Source organism: Ovis aries, chromosome 7 (genome assembly GCF_016772045.2).
Source record: "Ovis aries strain OAR_USU_Benz2616 breed Rambouillet chromosome 7, ARS-UI_Ramb_v3.0, whole genome shotgun sequence".
Classification (NCBI taxonomy): domain Eukaryota; kingdom Metazoa; phylum Chordata; class Mammalia; order Artiodactyla; family Bovidae; genus Ovis; species Ovis aries.
In genome coordinates this window covers 6,992,609-7,012,422 of record NC_056060.1, presented here as the reverse complement: position 1 = coordinate 7,012,422, position 19,814 = coordinate 6,992,609, and the positions used below count along the sequence as shown (strand labels likewise).

At 39.1% G+C, this 19,814-nt stretch overlaps 2 protein-coding genes and 1 non-coding gene across 4 annotated transcripts in view; all 3 read right to left on the bottom strand.

Annotated features, from left to right (window-relative positions):
* ANKDD1B (ankyrin repeat and death domain containing 1B) overlaps positions 1–8,741 on the bottom strand; it is an 83,420-nt gene extending 74,679 nt beyond the window's left edge. Inside the window, 3 exon segments of the mRNA XM_027972156.3 lie at positions 6,016–6,038; positions 8,265–8,341; positions 8,681–8,741. Of these exon segments, the coding sequence (XP_027827957.1) occupies positions 6,016–6,038; positions 8,265–8,341; positions 8,681–8,741 (161 nt within the window).
* LOC114115982 (U6 spliceosomal RNA) lies at positions 7,071–7,177 on the bottom strand. The gene has a single exon (XR_003590082.1). It is a non-coding gene; the product is annotated as a U6 spliceosomal RNA (small nuclear RNA).
* Positions 8,742–9,255: 514 nt separating the features above from the next.
* The window catches only part of POLK (DNA polymerase kappa), an 83,749-nt gene continuing 73,190 nt past the window's right edge, over positions 9,256–19,814 (bottom strand). For both annotated transcript variants that reach the window (XM_004010194.6, XM_042251986.2), the window contains 5 exons: positions 16,928–17,024; positions 14,346–14,517; positions 11,626–12,585; positions 11,028–11,070; positions 9,256–10,798 (listed from right to left, as the gene is read on the bottom strand). In XM_004010194.6, the coding sequence (XP_004010243.4) occupies positions 10,714–10,798; positions 11,028–11,070; positions 11,626–12,585; positions 14,346–14,517; positions 16,928–17,024 (1,357 nt within the window). In that variant the 3' untranslated portion in view covers positions 9,256–10,713. The remainder of the gene's footprint in view (positions 10,799–11,027; positions 11,071–11,625; positions 12,586–14,345; positions 14,518–16,927; positions 17,025–19,814) is intronic.

Sequence of the window (19,814 nt, the reverse complement as noted above, 5' to 3'; positions counted from 1 at the left end):
TGATGCTGAAGCTGAAGCTCCAATATTTTGGCCACCTGATGCGAAGAGCCAACTCATTGGAAAAGACCCTGATGCTGGGGAAGATTGAAGGGGGGAGGAGGACAGACGATGAGATGGTTGGATGGCATCACCGAGTCAATGGACGTGAGTTTGAGCAAGCTCCGGGAGTTGATGATGGACAGGGAAGCCTGGAGTGCTGCAGTCCATGCGGTCACAAAGGGTCGGACACGACTGAGTGACTGAACTGAACTGAATAGAATACAATTCGGAGTTGTCGAAGTTAGCGTTATAAAACCAACACTATCGGATCTTCAGTACTGAATCAATTTTAAATGGGCTTCCAGAATTTTCTTTTGAATAAAGTACGACTCAGTTCCCTCTTTGAAAATGGAAAACCTTGGTATCCCAGTTTAACGCAGTGGTAACCTGCTGGCCCTCCCCGTCTTGGGTATGCTTTCTTTCTTGAAAATGAAAGTGTTAGCGGCTCAGTGGTGTCCAACTCCTCGCGACCCCATGGACTGTAGTGGCTTAGAAAGAATTAATGAGATATAGTAAACTATGTTGGGCAATTGTATGCCTAGCTAAAATTCAAATAATAAGGAAGAAATGTACAATAGTGAACAGCCAGGATATCGCCACTGAATCCCTACTATACATAAACACAGTGTGCTTGAATTAGGAGTTAAATTAGAAGTTTAGCATATTCTGAGAGTGAAAAAAAGCCTCATAAAACAGAACTAGATTTGACCCCAGAACTGACCCACCTCTTTTGTTCACACACATACACACATACACACAGATAAGAGTGATGTTAGGAAAGAATTGTCTAAAGTTTAGTGAAAGGAAAGAAACTGGTGAAAGCTGAGAAGTAAATTGGAAGGCCAAAGATTAGGCAACTGTTGAAGACTTGACAAAAGGAATAAAAAGAAGTGGTGTTATAAGGGCTGCCAAAATTAGTAACGGATATAGGTTTGGCAGAGGTCGTGTGTGTGTGTTTGTGTGTGTTTAGTAGGTATCAGTTCAGTTCAGTCGCTGAGTCATCGCCGACTCTACGACCCCATGGACTGCAGCACTCCAGGCCTCCCTGTCCATCACCAGCTCCCAGAGTTTACTCAAACTCATGTCCATTGAGTCAGTGATGCCATCCAACCATCTCATCCTCTGTCGTCCCCTTCTCTTCCCCACTTCAATCTTTCCCAGCATCAAGGTCCTTTCCAATGAGTCAGTTCTTCACAACAGTTGACCAAAGTATTGGAGTTTCAGCTTCAGCATCAGTCTTTCCAATGAATATTCAGGACTGATTTCCTTTAGGATGGACTGGTTGAATCTCCTTGCAGTCCAAGGGACTCTCAAGAGTCTTCTCTAACACCACTGTTCAGAAGCATCAATTCTTCAGCACTCAGCTTTCTTTATAGTCCAAATCTCACATCTTTACATGACTACTGGAAAAACCATAGCTTTGACTAGATGGACCTTTGTTGGCAAAGTAATGTTCCTGCTTTTAATATGCTGTCTAGGTTGGTCATAACTTTTCTTCCAAAAAACAAGTGTTTTCATGGCTGCAAACACCGTCTGCAGTGATTTTGGAGCCCCCCAAAACAAAGTAGGTATATGTACATCTGTGCATGGCATAGATGGCTTAAAAGTTGGCTTAAAGCTCAGCGTTCAGAAAATGAAGATCATGGCATCCGGTCCCATCACTTCATGGGAAATAGATGGGGAAACAGTAGAAACAGTGTCAGACTTTATTTTTTTGGGCTCCAAAATCACTGCAGATGGTGACTGCAGCCATGAAATTAAAAGACGCTTACTCCATGGAAGAAAACATGACCAACCTAGATAGCATATTCAAAAGCAGAGACATTACTTTGCCGACTAAGGTCCGTCTAGTCAAGGCTATGGTTTTCCAGTGGTCATGTATGGATGTGAGAGTTGGACTGTGAAGAAGGCTGAGCACCAAAGAATTGATGCTTTTGAACTGTGATGTTGGAGAAGACTCTTGAGAGTCCCTTGGACTGCAAGGAGATCCAACCAGTCCATTCTGAAGGAGATCAACCCTGGGATTTCTTTGGAAGGAATGATGCTAAAGCTGAAGCTCCAGTACTTTGGCCACCTCATGTGAAGAGTTGACTCATTGGAAAAGACTCTGATGCTGGGAGGGATTGGGGGCAGGAGAAGAAGGGGACGACCCAGGATGAGATGGCTGGATGGCATCACAGACTCAATGGATATGAGTCTGAGTGAACTCCAGGAGATGGTGATGGACAGGGAGGCCTGGTGTGCTGCGATTCATGGGGTTGCAAAGAGTTGGACACGACTGAACGACTGAACTGAACTGAACTGATGCATGGCAACCCACTCCAGTACTCTTGCCTGGAAAATCCCGTGGACGGAGGAGCTGGTAGGCTACAGTCAATGGGGTTGCAAGGAGTCGGACACGACTGAGCGACTTCACTTCACTTCACTTCACATGCATATGTATACGTAAGTATATATGAGTTTGAAATAATGACAAACTTAAGAGACTGCAATTAGATGGAAAGGGTATAAACTATTTGCCTCTGAATTATCTTCTGTCTCCCTGAGCCTTCTGTAGATAGCAACAATTTTAGAAAATAAATTACCTCACACTTGTAAGTGGAACAGTCCAATATTATGATTTAATAAATGTGATCATGTTTTCAATAACTCCCTATAATGTCTTTTGAGTTTTTCCTGAACAACTGGTAATTCAACTGTGTATTACAAAGCAAAGGTGATTATCCCTTAATGATCCAACCAAAAAAACAGTTTTTGCTCCAGGGGTATAAACGCCACCTCTCTGTGAAGTCCACGGACATCCTACCAGCACCAGCGATGCTCTAACATATAATTGCATTTCAAAATGGGGAAAAAAAATCAGCACCAGATACACTTTTCAAAATGAGATGTTTCCTCAAAAAGCAATTTTTTAAGCCCTAGGTTAATGGTCATATTTTGAGCCTTTTTCCAAATATTTCCAAGCAACCTTGAAAAAATAGAGTAATAAAACATTTCTAAAACAAGCCCTTACCCAATAAAGGGAAAGAAGTGCAGTTCCCTGTTCCTGGAATGCCCATCCCTATGGCCCAGCTTGAGTGCAGCTGTCTATGTCAGCCATCACCCTGTCTTTCCAAAGAAAATATGGTAAGATAGTAACAGACATCTGTCTTTGGACAAATATTATTTATTCGTTTATATGTCAACAAATAATAGTTAACGTTTGTTAAGTGCCAGGCTTTGTGCTTCGTGCTTAGAGTTCACGAGAGAGACAGCACCTCTAGCAGCCTACAACCCAGTAGAGAGAGACCACAGCAAAGTCACAGCAAAGAACATTTCAGAAACAGGGGCACAAAGGAGTGACTGACCAGTTTTCCTAGAGCGCAGGGGTCATTTCCTGAAAGTGGTCCCTGGGCTGAATGGTAATCCTTGGGCTAATTGTGATGAATGGTCATGTATGTTTATTGTGTATGTAGAGGGTGAAGGGGCATTCAGGAAGCACATTCTGGACAGAGGGAGCAACTGACCACGAGACCAGAAGGGAGAAGCAGCTTGGTTTATTGAGGAAACTACAAGCTATGCTGTGTGACTTCAGTGTCCTTGAACGTCAAACCTTAGTGTGCATCAAGGACAGTGATTTGTAGGAGCTCATTTGTACTGGCAACCAAGAGCCGATTGTTCAATTTTTAGGAATTTTGTGAGCTGACTGACATCAGGTCAATAGCTTGAACTCTGTCATGGAATTTGCTCACGCATGCGCGCTGGGTCACTCCAGTCGTGTCTGACTCTATGCCACTGCATGGATTGTGTAGCCTGCCAGGCTCCTCTGTCCATGAGGTTCTCCAGGCAAGAATACTGGAGTGGGTTGCCGTGTTCTCCTCCCCGGGGGATCTTCCTGACCCAGGGATGGAACCAGTGTCTCCTGCACTGCAGGTGTTCTCTTTACTGCTGAGCCACCAGGGAAGCCCGTTTGCACCACAGAAATCATCATATGCTGAAAACCCTACCTTTCTTCTCAACTCCCGCTGATCCTGGACAGAGCTGAGAGCTTTTGACATCTTTTGTTTCTAACATAATGGTGACATTATGAAAACGTCATTTGTGGCTAATGTGCAATAAATGCACAAAATGGTTTAGAGCAGGAAAAGCTGAGAAATCAGTTGGAAGGTCAGAGTTTAGGCCCAATTTGTTCAGTTGCTAAGTTGTGTCTGACTCTTTGCAACCTCATGGACAGCAGCACCTCAGGCACCGTTTATTAAATAGCAGATACTTTTTGTACTGAGTTGTCTAAAATGTATATATCCTTGCCAATACTACTCTATTGTTGCTGTTGTTGTCACTAAGTTGTGTCCAACTCTTTGTGACCCCATGGACTATAGCGCGTCAGGCTTCCCTGTCCTTCACTGTCCCCTGGAGTTTGCTCAAGCTCATGTCCATGGAGTCAGTGATGCTATCTAACCATCTCATCCTCTGCCACCCCCTTCTCCTCCTGCCCTCAATCTTTCCCAACATCAGGGTCTTTTCCAATGAGTCAGCTCTTCGCATCAATTGGCGAAAATATTGGAGCCTCAGCTTCAGCATCAGTCTTTCCAATTCAGTAGTAGTACTACTACTCTATTAGTATATGGTATTAATTACTACCGCTTGTTAATGAATGTTGATATGTACCAGGGCCTGTTCTACCTTGTCATTCTTGGGCCTTTGCTCTTCCATATAAAATTTAGGATCTACTTAACGACTTCTAAGAAAAACCACGAGAAGTTTTGTTTGGAGTTGTACTGAACTTACAGAATTAGGGGAGAATAGTTATCTTTAAAATAGCTATTCTTCCTGACTGGGAACACTCTTTAATTTCCTCAGACATACTGTTTGTCTTTCAGTAATATTTGGTAGTTTTAAAGGACTCAACAAATTCAGATAGATGACACCTCCCCACCTCCCCAGACCCTATAGGTCCCTTATAGATCATTATCATGAAAGAGATTATGTTTATTACATGTCCTAATTTGCTATTATTGTTATACAGGAATGCTCTGGATTTTGTACATTGATCTTATAGCCATAACCTTGAACTCCTTTATTAAATGTAGATTTTAAAAAACACAAACACATCTGACAATAAAGTTTTATTTTTGTTTCCAGTTTTTAATTCATCTTAATTGTTGAATTGACTCCAGCAAAATAACAGAGGATACCCTTGCGTTATTCTTAAGGAGCGCTTCTAAAATGTCACCATTAAATGGAATGATTTATATAGTTTTTTATAGGTGAGACAGTTTACTAACAGAACCTGCTTTTGTTTGGGTGTAGCAATGTGTCTTGCTAAAAATTACATTTCCAGGTTCCCTTTAGTATGAGGAAGCCACGTGACAGTTTGGCCAATGAGATGGAAGTGGAAATTGTTACGTAGGGCTTCCAGGAAAGCTCCTTAAACTGGGACAGACTCATTGCCCTTTTATCCTTTTCACTTCCTGGTCTTCCTACCTGGAATTCACGTGTAAGGCTGGACATGGAGAAGCCCATCCATCTTGTGACCAGAAGCTGGCCATGTGAGGCCAAGAAAATTAGACTGTGAACCTATCTTTGAATTACTGAGCTAACGCTAACCAATGAAATTCATGTTTCATGGGAAAACTAGAACTGATTTTTTTTTTTTTTAAGAAACAGATTGGGTTTCTGTAACTCACAGCTGAAATGAAATTCTGAAGTGATGATAAAAAGTAGGGTGCTGAAACAAAACCCAATATACAGAACTGACTTAGTGTTTAAGGGAGGGACTTTGAGGAATGGGGACACATTTCATAGGCTGGAAAGATGGTGACTTGTTTGGAGATGACAAATTGTTTGGTCAACTTTGACAATTTGACCCTGGAGAGTAGACCACATTCTGCTGTGGTTGTAGCATTAGGGGAAATGTTAGGAGAAAAACTGAAAATGTTGATAAGGGATGGCTCTTTCCGGCTGTGTTCAGCAAAGTCCTAGCAGAGAGAAATGTACCTTTTCTCTATTGAGGCAAATACCTGTAGAGATGGAGGAAAATTTCACCTCAATAAAGAAAGAAGTTTCTGACATTTTTTATTTTTTTAATATAAATTTATTTAATTGGAGGTTAATTACTTTACAATATTGTATTGGTTTTGCCATACATCAACATGAATCCGCCACAGGTATACACGTGTTCCCCATCCTGAACCCCCCTCCCACCTCCCTCCCCATACCAACCCTCTGGGTCATCCCAGTGCACCAGCCCCAAGCATCCTGTATCCTGCATCGAACCTGGACTGGTGATTCATTTCACATATGATATTATACATGTTTCAATGCCATTCTCCCAAATCATCCCGCCCTCTCCCTCTCCCACAGAGTCCAAAAGACTGTTGTATACATCTGTGTATCTTTTGCTGTCTTGCATACAGGGTTATCATTACAATCTTTCTAAATTCCATATATATGTGTTCCTGCTGCTGCTGCTGCTGCTGCTAAGTCACTTCAGTCGTGTCTGACTTTGCGCGACCCCATAGACGGCAGCCCACCAGGCTCCCTCGTCCCTGGGATTCTCCCAGCAAGAACACTGGAGTGGATTGCCATTTCCTTCTCCAATGCATGAAAGTGAAAAGTGAAAGTGAAGTCGCTCAGTCGTGTCCGACCCTCAGCAACCCCATGGACTGCAGCCTTCCAGGATCCTCTGTCCATGGGATTTTCCAGGCAAGAGTACTGGAGTGGGGTGCCATTGCCTTCTCTGATATATGCGTTAGTATACTGTATTGGTGTTTTTCTTTCTGGCTCACTTCACTCTGTATAATTGGCTCCAGTTTCATCCACCTCATTAGAACTGATTCAAATGTATTCTTTTTAATGGCTGAGTAATACTCTATTGTGTATATGTACCACAGCTTTCTTATCCATTCATCTGCTGATGGACATCTAGGTTGCTTCCATGTCCTGGCTATTATAAACAGTGCTGCGATGAACATTGGGGTACATGTGTCTCTTTCAATTCTGGTTTCCTCGGTGTGTATGCCCAGCAGTGGGATTGCTGGGTCATAAGGTAGTAGAATATGGAACGCTTCATGAATTTGTGTGTCATCTTTGCGCAGGGGCCATGCTAATCTCCTCTGTATCGTTCCAATTTTAGTATATGTGCTGCTGAAGCGAGCACTGACTTTTTAAAAAACTTGTGATATAGGTCATTTATGAACAAGAGTATATAAAATATATATGTACAATTTAAATAAGATTTTAGAAGTAAACACCCACAGTCACCACCTAAGACAATAGAGCGCTGGCAGTGTTTCAGCAGCTCCACGTGCATTCCTCAATCACATCCCCTTTTCTCCCCACAGAAGGTCATTATTCTATCTTGGGGACAATAGTTCTGTTTATAATTTGATTTACATGAATACATTCTTAAAGCGCTATACACTGTTTTGAACTACATGCATGGAATCTTGCTGATGGCATCCTTCTATGATTTGCTTCTGTTTCTCCACATTATGTTTGTGATATTCATCCACCTTCTGATTGCCTATTCTTTCATTTTCACTAATGTGTAGAATTCTTTTCTTTGAATCTACATGAAAATACAATGGTAGAATTTAGTCTATCAATGTTGACTATTAGGCTTATTTCCATATTTTTTGGTTATTACAGTGCTGCTATGTGTAACCTTGCAAATGCTTCCTAAAAACATGTTCAATAGTTATCCCAAGACATTGTATCAGTTACAGTCCTGGCAGGAAAAAAAAGAAACCTTGTATTTTGAGATGAGTTTTAAAAAGGGGACCATTTACAAAAGTGTGGGCAGGTTGTGCGTGCTGTGCTAAGTTGCTTCAGTCGTGTCCGACTCTTTGTGACCCCATGGACTATAGCCCGCCAGGCTCCTCTGTCCATGGGATTCTCCAGGCAAAAATACTGGAGTGGGTTGCCATGACCTCCTTCAGGGGGTCTTCCCAACCCAGGGATCCAACTGCATCTCTTATTTCTCTGCATTGGCAGGCGGGTTCTTTACCACTAGCACCACCGGGGCAGGGTGTGAGGAAAGCACAAAAGATAGGGCAGCACCTGGAGGGCTCCTAAGGGCAAGACTCTGTTGCCACCTTGTAGGGTAAAAGGGTGAGGGTAAGGAAAGGATTGTCAGAGCCTGGAGAGGGAGAGAGCAGAGAATGACATATGAAGATATGAAGAGGTTGTGATCTTTGTTCAAGGGACTTGACCAGCTTCGGAAAGCTACATGAGAGAAGAAATACCCAACCTCCTCGTCCTCCCTTGAAACCTTCTGCAGTGGCTTCTTGCTGCCATGACGCCTCGCTGGACGTAGCGCAGGCTGAAGGGCACAGAATCAATCAGGAGGGCACATGGAAGACAACCAGCATGTGTACAGGAGTGCAGCTACACATCGAGTACACACATCTTCAGAGTTACCCGGAAGGGCCGACTGTTTTCCAAAGAGGTTGTTTTCAGAGTAAGAGCTCACAGGGACTTCCCTGGTGGTCCAGCGGCTCCGACTCCGAGCTCCTAACACAGCGGGCCTGGCTTCCCTCTCTGGCCAGGGAACTAGAGCCTACACGCTTGCAGCAAATAAAGATTCCACGTGCCGCAACGAAGACTGAGATCCTGAGTGCTGCAACTAAGATCCAGCGCAGCCATATACATAATTAAATACTTTTTTCAAGGAGTTCATATTGCTCCACATCATCACCAAAACAACCATTAGACCCTTTCATTCTTACGAATCTGGGAGAGATGCTATAATGTCTCTTTGAGGTTTTTTTTCCCCCCATTTCCCCATTACTAAAATGGCTGAGGATGTTTTCATGTTTCTTGGATATCTGGATTTCTATGTAAAGTGCCATTTAAAGGCTTTTGACCAAATGTCTATTGGTTGTCTTCTTCTTACTGATTCATAGGAATCCTTTGCGTATTCTGGATTATATACATTCTGAATACTAGTATTCTGTAAATTATATGTGTTGCAAATGTGTTCTCCCAAGTGGCTCTCTATATTGTCACCCTCCACATAGGTAAGATTATAGGTGCTTATTCTTTGTGGTTTTGCTGTGTTTTTTTTAATGTCCTCCAAACAAAATTATAATAAAATGAGTTGGATTATTAGATAAAACAGAAAAGGATGTGGAGAAAATTCTAGGCAAAGAAAATAAGACTGAAAGCAACAGAGGTAGGAAAAGAGTGGAAAAGTAAGGAAACCATTTCTATGGCTAAAAAATTAAACATTTAAAGTTTCATTTGAAATTTTTATTAAATATTACTAAATGATAACATTTCATTAAATGAACAATCTAAATGAAAATAATTTAGTATTTACTCTAATGTTGAAAAATCAATAAAAATAAACTTAAAATAGAAAAGAATATGGTGTTATTTACTTCTCAATACAATAAATCAGTGCTTCATTGAACTTAATTTTGTAGAGAATTAATGTAAGTAAATCACATGATCAAGAATCGAAGTTCTATAACTAGATATTCATCATAGCATACAATAATATTAGGCATGAAATTGGTATTCTAATAAACACTAAGCCTAATTTTAAACTATCTAGTTATTTAAAGCCAAATTACCACTTTGGCCTATACAATTATGTAATGAGCTATAAAATATGAAAAGAAGAAACAAAAATATGAGAATAAAAGATTCAGTTCCTTAAAGCAGAAATAGACAGTGGGTCCCATTTGCATGTTTCTATTAAATAATCGTTTTATTTCTCATAAAAACTCTTGATACCATGACAGCATTTGGAGCAACTACTTAAGCTAACAATTGTTAAGCTGTCTTCTTTCACGAATATTAATAAAAACATGATAGAAACAGAACTAAGATAAATGAGGTGTTTAAAACACATTAATCTTTTGAACTGCACATTCTTCTCTAGAAGACCATGATAAAAATAGAGTGCACAATTAATTCTTTTTTTTTACAGATCTGTGTAAAGTACAAATACAACTGCCAAGAAATGAAATATTGCCATTTAAAAGTCCTAGATAAAATGATGATCTTGAATCTTAAATATTTTTTAAAGTGAATAAGTGCTTATCATTGGATAAAGAAATTTTAAATTAAAAAAATAAAATGAATAAGCATATTTTAAACAAAAGTTCTTTTAACACAGAAAATAATACTGTGATATTATTTTTCTGAAGGTAACAAAAGCATGCAGGCTAACTCTGCTAAGCTAATACTCTTCATAGAACTTATGATAAATATTAGTAACGAATTCTCATGAGGTATCTGAAGATACTAGGAGCTAAAAATAATTATTCAAAGTTGTTGAAGATACTAAGATCAAGCAGAGCATCCAGTGCCAACAAAGTGTTTAAGTGCTAAAAAATTCTTATGCTATGATAGTTTTACCTGAACCTCTGAAAGCCCTTATAAATATATGTTTTTATATTCACTATAAAACATAATAAAGAAATCACTTCCTGATCTCATTCCCAACTTTTCATTTTAAAATTATCTCTAACAGAATTATCTAACTGAAGTATAACTGAAAGTGAAACTCTCATTGTTATCAAAAGAAGTATACAGAAGTAAATTAGTATATATTCCAAATTTATACAAAGGGATTATTGTACTTGCTTTTCACTAAATGAATCTGTAAGCTTGAAACAGGGAAGAATACATCCAGTTATTATAAAATAACAGGTTTCAATCAAAAATGGATAAAATGTTCAACATTCATTTAAAAAATAAATCAAGAGTGTGTCTGGGGTTGTTTGGTTTTGTTTTCTTTGATGCTGAGTACTTTGTCATCGATCCTGGCCTGGAATAAAACAGAGCACGTGATTAAAACGCACGAAGAAGAACAATAACAACAGAGAAGCACAAAGTCAAACCCATGAAGAGATTTTTTTAAATTGCTTATGCAAATAACCGGTTTTAAAACTTTAACTTAATGATTTACACAAGCAAATTTTAACATTTCCTAAAAATCAGACTTCAAAATATAACAATTTCTTGGCCAGCTTTATTAAAACTCAAATTAGCCATACCTTTTTGCTTTGTTTCCAGTCTTCTGCACTTTGCCTGAGTTATCTTTAGAGGGAAGATAATGCATAATGAATAACATGAAATAGTAAAAACGGTTCCTAAAGATTTAAAGAGTTAAAGTTAACTGAGTAAAGATAATAAAAATCTCTTTAGGACTACATAGTTTGAATTTATAAATAATTTCTTTGTAATTTACTTATTTCATTAGTTTTGCAGCTAATTTGGAAGCTGGGTCAGAGTCAGAACTACCGGAAAACAAGTTAAGGAGGCTTTCTGGCCATATAATTATAGTTAATTTACCACTGTGCCTTGGCAAACGTTCTCTGAAGGAGTTTCTTTTCGGATTAGATCACTCAGTTCCCTAAACCTTTAAGTTCACTCTCTGCTAAGTCAAGCCTAAACCAAAGCTTTCCCCAAATTTCAAATCTAATGGCTTCAGCTAATTCTAGCCCATGGTAAGTAAGGTAACTAACATTTTCCTAAGTGGCAACATACACAAACTATCCCTTTAAAGGTATATGTTTTAGATTTAATAGCAATCTGAATTTTAATAAAACATTCCTAGAAAATCAAGCTCTTAAAAAAACCCCATAAACTCACCAGTACTTTTGGCGCTTTCTTTGGGTTGGTTACACGGATTAATCTTATCCTTTCTCAGTTCCTGGATAATGCCTTTATTTAAGCAAACATCTACATGCACATTGAATAGGGTAAGATCTGAAGTCTTTTGTTCTAGGTTACAAACAGGACAAACTAGAACTTGGTCACTGATTACTTCATATAAATTAGGTTGGGGGGATTCTTGCCTTCTTAATGACCCAACATCTTCATTTTTCAGTGAAACAGTACAAGAATTCTGAGGACAGTGTTCCATATTAAATGATTTGCTCGAAAGACCAGAACATTCCTCTTCGCTGGGCTTATTACTTAAAGCACTTGTATCTTCTGTATTTGATGGTTTACTGGTAGTCTCTACCATCTCTACAGGATCTATTGACGTGATCTCTGTATTCTTCTGGTGGGTTTCATAACACTGCTTCTCACAGAGAGACACAGAATCACATACACTTTCTTTCTCGTTTACTTCTGTAGAGGAAGCGTGGGAACATGAGGACATTTTGGAGTTTCCACTGACGGAAGGTCCATCAAGACATGCATCTACATGTTTATTGAAGGCTTCCAGACTGATGCTTCCTTGCTCCCTAAAGCAAACAGGACAGATAAATGTCTGACAGTTATGTGATTTCTCTACTGCTTCTAAATTCTCACTCATCTTCTTGTTTAAAACTTGGAATGACTGTGATGTGTGCAAACTTTGTTTATTTATGGTTTCACATGTAAATGTGTCTTGAGGGCTTGCTTTCCTTTCAGATCGTTTTTTATCAAAGAAACTCTTCTTATGAGACATTTGTGCAGGTTTTAGAAACTGATCTTTGTCAGTTGTCTCTAGCATACACCCGGTGGCTGGAAGGGCTTGGTTTCCAGGCTGTAAGAAGCCAATAATGCTCCTTTGTTGGTGTTTCTTCTCCTCTTCATTGGGAAAACCAGAGAGCCGCACCCCTAAATTAAACCAACCATAATTAATCCATTTCCAGTTCAACAAAACCAACTCAACCGTAAAGCATAAAGACATTTTGCGTAATAGTACTGCGACACTTATTAAAAAGCCTGTTTAGCCCAAAATAATAAGCAATACTGCATATTCTCTGAATTAAAGGATACTTTTCCAAAGGTGGTATTATGAATAGAAATTTACTCTCTTTATAATGCTGGGTATACTAAATAGTAAGTATCTATTGGAGTTAGCATGATTTTATATATATATATATATATATATATATATATATATGTCTTTCCATTAATATGTGACTCACAATACCATTAAATACCGAGTAACTAATTGGAGTCTATTGCACTGATTCTTTAGCTCCTTTTTTGCAATAGGCTGTATGTTTTAGAATAATTTTAGGTTCTCAGCAAAGTTGAATATAAAGTACAGAGAGTTCTCATATATACCCTGTGTCCACACATGCACAAACTCCTCCACAATCAACATCTTCCACCAGAGTGGAACAGCTGTTACAACCAATGAACCTACACTGAGATGACATTATTATTCACAGTCCACAGTTTACATCACGGTTCACTCTTGGTGTTGTACAGTCTGGATTTTAACAAAGGTATAATGACATGTGTCCACCATTATAGCACCATACAGAATAGTTTCTCTGCCCTAGAAATCCTGTGTGCTCTGCCTATTCCTCCCCCACCACCCTTGACAACCATTGATCTTTTCAGATCTCTACCATTTTGCTTTATCCTATATCGGAAATTTTTGAATTTCCTATATTGGAATCATATAGTATTGTAGCCTTTCACATTGGTTCTTTAAGTTAAAAATATACATTTAAGTTTCCTCCATGTCTTTTCATCATTTGACAGCTCATTACCTTTCTTCTATTCTCCCCCATCCTCTATCCCAGTAGATCACTTCTTTTATGTGCTGAATAATATTCTGTTGTCTGGATGTACCACAATTTCCATTCACCTACACTATCTTGGTTGCTTCCAAGTTTTGGTAATTATAAATAAAGCGGCTATTAACATCTACTCTTTAGCTCTTTTAGTTAACATATATTCAAACTGACTTCCACGTGTGCTATCTTTCATATGTGAAAGTATGGCTGATGACTCCCATTCTTAGCAGTAAAGTTGGCATCTGGAGTGCTTATTCCTAAACATTCTCTCACTTGTTCACTTTGGAAACGTGGTTTGTTTGTCTTTTTTACCCCATGATGGCTAGATATGTGGTTTGATAGTGCCACAATCCTTTCTCTGTAATTCTGAAATCTAAAAGCTCTGAAAACTGTCAGCAACAAATGGTAACTGATGACAAGACTGATGTGAAGCTATTTAGAGTCTTTACAACTCAGTGTGAATATTTTTTGTTTTGCTACAGAAATAATAAAATGTTTGATCATAAAGTGCTGCCTCAGATCCCAAAAGAGTATTACACAATATACTCAACATGTACTGAATTTGCTTTCTAAAATTTGAAGTTTAAAATTTTGAAAAATGCCTAACCCCAAGGATTTCAGTAAGTATTGAAGGAAAAGAATGACTCTAACTGATTCTCACAGGAATTAAACTAGCGATCATGGCTTCACATGCATCAGGTTCTAAGTATCAAGAAAAACCGAAGCAGAAGAAATACAACTCCCTGAATGGGTCCAAGGAGTGAAATGGAGGTGAGACTACTTCTCAAATTGACTCTTTGGAAACGTCTTGCAGATTTTAACGAAAAACAGTAAAAGTTATACCCATAAGTCTTAATCTCAAGGGATGTGGAAAATCAGCATCAATTTCTGTTCTTAGCAGTTCTTTAGCTATAACAAATATTTCTTCTGCAGTTGACACAACAGCTGGAACTGTAGAGGCACGAGTTTTTACTTCAAAATTCACATTCTTTAGCTTAATGGTAACAGTTCTACCCTGTAACAAACAGAATACATTATTTTATATAGCTCGTTAACTTCTAGAAAAAAAATTCTTTACATGTTGGAAAAATTCAGAAAGGTCTCTTATGTACAGAGAGTATGGAAGTATAATCAATTATTTACAAACCATGGTAATGAATACAGTCATAAAGAATAAATAAAATCCATAAGTAATCTAAAAATCCCATTTTAGTCGGTAATTATTACTTTCCTCCCCAACTGATTTTTATGAAAGATTTTTATATAAAGGGCAAAGTTAACTGGTCATTTCTGTTAACTTTATTCTGTACTGTAGAAACGTACACTATGATAATATAAGATGTTAACAGTGAGGGAAACTGGGTAAACTGGAAGTCTCTATATTTTCTTTGTAACTATTTTATAAATCTGAAATGATTCTAAAATTAAAAGTTTATTTAAATTTTTTTTTAAAAAAGAACTCTCTTTATATTTAAGGTATAGTAGAGAAGAATTATAAGAAAATATTCATCAGATGGCCCTTTCTTTGTAATAACTTTTTAATGCTTTTGTATTACACTTTGTAATAACTCCACCTCTGTTTTGAGAGTGTTGGAAAAATACTAAACATAGGTCGTTGTGAGTGAATATTATAAAACACAAAGTTCAAAGACTTCCAGGTTTTGTTCTCAATGTATTAAGCAACCTGGATTAAGGCCTTGAAACAAAATGCCTATTCCACAAAGTCACTGTCTACCTGACTGTGACATTAAACGATAATTGGAAAGGCATTTTAAAAAGTACAGTTCTAGAGAAATCCTTCTCTTTGCCTATTGTTTAGTGCCAATATAACTCTGATTTTGAACTTATTCAAATGTACTCCCAACGTAATATAAACTCCTCTGGAAATATATTGGAGTCACTCCAGCCTTGTAAGTTGCTCCTCATAAAATGACCTCATCACAGGTTTCAGTTAAGGGTCAGAATTCAATTTGTCTCTACTGAGGATAAGAACTCTTTTTATTCCAATCCCAAAGAAAGGCAATGCCAAAGAATGCTCAAACTACTGCACCATTGCACTCATTTCACATGCTAGTAAAGTAATGCTCAAAATTCTCCAAGCCAGGCTTCAGCAATATGTGAACCGTGAACTTCCAGATGTTCAAGCTGGTTTTAGGAAAGGCTGAGGAACCAGACATCAAATTGCCAACATCCACTGGATCATGGAAAAAGCAAGAGAGTTTCAGAAAAACATCTATTTCTGCTTTATTGACTATGCCAAAGCCTTTGACTATGTGGATCGCAATAAACTGTGGAAAATTCTGAAAGAAATGGGAATACCAGACCACCTGCCCTGCCTCTTGAGAAATCTGTATGCAGGTCAGGAAGCAATAGTTAGAACTGGACATGGAACAAAAGGCTGGTTCCAAATAGGAAAAGGAATATGTCAAGGCTGTACATTGTCACCCTGCTGATTTAACTTCTATGCAGAGTACATCATGAGAAACGCTGGGCTGGAAGAAGCACAAGCTGGAATCCAGATTGCCGGGAGAAATATCAATAACCTCAGATATGCAGATGACACCACCCTTATGCCAGAAAGTGAAGAGGAGCTAAAAAGCCTCTTGATGAAAGTGAAAGAGGAGAGTGAAAAAGTTGGCTTAAAGCTCAACATTCAGAAAACAAAGATCATGGCATCCGGTCCCATCACTTCCTGGGAAATAGACGGGAAAACAGTGGAAACAGTGTCAGACTTTATTTTTGGGGGCTCCAAAATCACTGCAGATGGTGACTGCAGCCATGAAATTAAAAGACGCTTACTCCTTGGAAGGAAAGTTATGACCAACCTAGACAGCATATTCAAAACCAGAGACATTACTTTGCCAACAAAGGTCCGTCTAGTCAAGGCAATGGTTTTCCAGTGGTCATGTATGGATGTGAGAGTTGGACTGTAAAGAAAGCTGAGTGCCGAAGAATTGATGCTTTTGAACTGTGGTGTTGGAGAAGACTCTTGAGAGTCTCTTGGACTGCAAGGAGATCCAACCAGTCCATTCTAAAGGAGATCAGTCCTGGGTGTTCATTGGAAGGACTAATGCTGAGGCTGAAACTCCAATACTTTGGCCACCTCATGTGAAGAGTTGACTCATTGGGAAAGACTCTGATGCTGGGAGGGATTGGGGGCAGGAGGAGAAGGGGACGACGGAAGATGAGATGGCTGGATGGCATCACCTAGTCGATGGATGTGCGTCTGAGTGAACTCTAGGAGTTGGTGATGGACAAGGAGGCCTGGCGTGCTGCGATTCATGGGGTTGCAAAGAGTCGGACACGACTGAGTGACTGAACTGAACTGAATTTGTTTTTAAATGCAAAATCTAACTCTCAGTTTAAGGTTGCTTTTTATTATTAAAAATTTAGAAAACTAAGAATACCACATAAAAATAAAGTACCTTAAGTCCCTTTTTCTGCAGATCTTGAGCAAGTTCACTGCAAAGTTCTTGGCACAAACTGTACTGTTCTTCTGCTTTACTTATCTCACTGAATGTCCTACAAAGACAAGAATGATTTGGGTGCACAAAGTAAACTACAATTCAAGATAATTTAGAAATGATATAGTACATGCAAATGGCCTAGAATTAAGATACATTTTCTATAGTACTGAATAAAGTTTTCAGATACACTAAGATATAATTAAGTAAAAATATTCAAGATCTTCCTAAATAATGGGAGATTATTTATAGCTGATTTATAAACTGATTAGCAAAGGTACATTTGTTCTCTACAATATTTTTAAAAGATGATTAAAGTCACGAACATATAAGGATAATGCCCCAAGAACTTACAAAACATTAGGATATATAGGTATACAGACTTTGTTACAGAGGACTGTCTTAAGAAAGTACAAATGAGAACATCATTCCAATTATTGCATGAATATTGTCTGAAGAGAATTATCTTCAAGTAGATTTACGGGGTTGGTTCATGGCCCCTATATAAAGTTGTTTAAGAGACAACTGGAAATGGGCTGGTAAGATTAAATGTAGAACTTGTGAGTTCATTTGCACAAAGGTGTTGAAGGTCATATTAAGGAAAAAGAGGAAGACACTAAAAAGAGCAGGATAACCAGTAAAAAACCCTGAGCAAACCCTAAAGAGTCATTTAGTGAAAAGTGCCTCTTCTAACCCAGCTGCTCACAGCAATCCAGTTCTCCTTCCCAGTGGCAACCAACATTGCCAGCTTCCTATTTATTGTTTGTTCATCTAGAATACTGTACACATATAAAAAGTATGTTATACTTTTATAAACAAGCAAACACTTCCCCTATATAAACAGTAAAATATCAGACACTGTTTACCACTTTACTTTTCTCATTCATCCTGGCGAGTTCCCTATAAGTAAATAATTTCCTCATTTTTATACGGCAGCTGTGCTGTGCTGTGCTTAGTCGCTCAGTCATGCCCAACTCTTCGCGACCCCATGGACTGCAGCCTGCCAGGCTCCTCTGTCCTTAGGGATTCTCCAGGCGAATACTGGAGAGGGTTGCCATGCCCTCCTCCAGGGGACCTTCCTGACCCTGGGATCGAACCCAGGTTTCCTGTATTGCAGGCAGATTCTTTACCAGCTGAGCCACCAGGGAAGCCCAAGAATACTGGAGTGGGTAGCCTATCCCTTCTCCAGGGGATCTTCCCGACCCAGGAATTGAACTGGGGTCTCCTGCATTGCAGGCAGATTCTTTACCAGCTGAGCTACCAGGGAAGCCCTTTATAGGGCAGCATGATATCCTAATTTAAATATGTAAGATCATTTAACCAATCCTCTATTTGTAGAAACTTAGGTTATTTCCAACCTTTTGCTATTATAAAAAAAATGCAATTCACCACCTTGTATATGTGTAAAATGACATGTGATGACACCTGCGGAATGAATCTCTAGATGAAGAGAATAGTGGGATCAAAGTACATGAGTATCTGTATCTTGATAGACAAAATCACTTGCTCCCTGTGGTAGGCAAAATAATGGTCCCAAAAGATGTCTAAATCCTAATCTCTCAGAATCTAGTACTTTACATGGTGAAAGGAATTTTACACATGTGGCTAAATCAAAATGGGGGTGATGATCCTCGATTATCTAGGTAGGTTCAGTGTAATCCCTCGGTTCCTTATGAGGTAGGAGGGTAAGAGTCAAAAGAAAGACAAAATTGTGGGATCTGAAGATGGAGAACGGTGCCATGAGCCAAAGAATGCAAGTGGCCTCTAGAAGCTTTTGGTAAGGAAATGGATCTGCTCTGGAGCCTCTAGAGGGAATGCAACTCTGCTGGCACTTTAATTTTAGGACTTCTGACCTTCCGAACCACTAATTAGCAACTAGCACACTCTCCTTTAGAGTTTAGCACCTTTTTCACTCACATAGTTTTGCCAGTGGAGTGTGTTCTTTGCCAGCTTGATTAATGAAAAATGCTATCTCAGATAATTTTTAATCTGTACTTCTTAAATAAGAGACTGGGATTATTTTCACATGTTTGTAAAGCCATCTGTACCTTCTCTTCCATTAACTAATTGGATCTCTGTTCATTTTTTCTTATTGGTTTGCTGCCCCTTTCTTAAGAAATAGTAATATTAGTTAATATTCTTATACAGCAAGCAATGTTCTCAATAACAAAATAGAAGACAAAATAGGAGGGAAAAAATCATTAAATAGGAAATAGGACAACGCTCTCTCACATTTGAAGCTTTCCCCCCCTCTTTTCCTTTGGTTGCATATGTGCGTGCGTGCGTGCTGAGTAGCTTCAGTCATGTCTGTCCCTTAGTGGCTCAATGGACTGGAGCCTGCCAGCTCCCTTGTCCATAGGATTCTCCAGGCAAGAATACTGGAGTGGGTTGCCATGCCTTATTCCAGGGAATCTTCCCGACTCAGGGATTGAATTTGTATCTCTTATGTCCTGCAATGCAGGATGATTCTTTACCGCTGAGCCACCAGGGGAGTCCTTTCCTTTGATTGCTCTTATGTAAATCACAGCCTGAAACAGCAATTTTTATCAAGTCATTTACAGAGGGCGTTGTTTTAGAAAAGTTATTCAGGTTTTCTGATCACACATTACAATGTGCAAAATGGACACAACCTTAGAGTAGGCCCAAGGTTCTTTTTTTTTTTTTCTGCTGTGCTGTTGCCGTATGCAGGCTTTCTCTAGCTGCAGCGAGTGGGGGCCACTCTCTAGCTGCGGTGCGTGCGCTTCTCACTGCGGTGGCTTCGCTTGTTGCAGAGCACAGGCTCTAGGCTCTCAGGCTTCAGGAGCTGCAGCTCAGGTTCAGTAGTGGCAGTGCATGGGCTTAGCTGCTC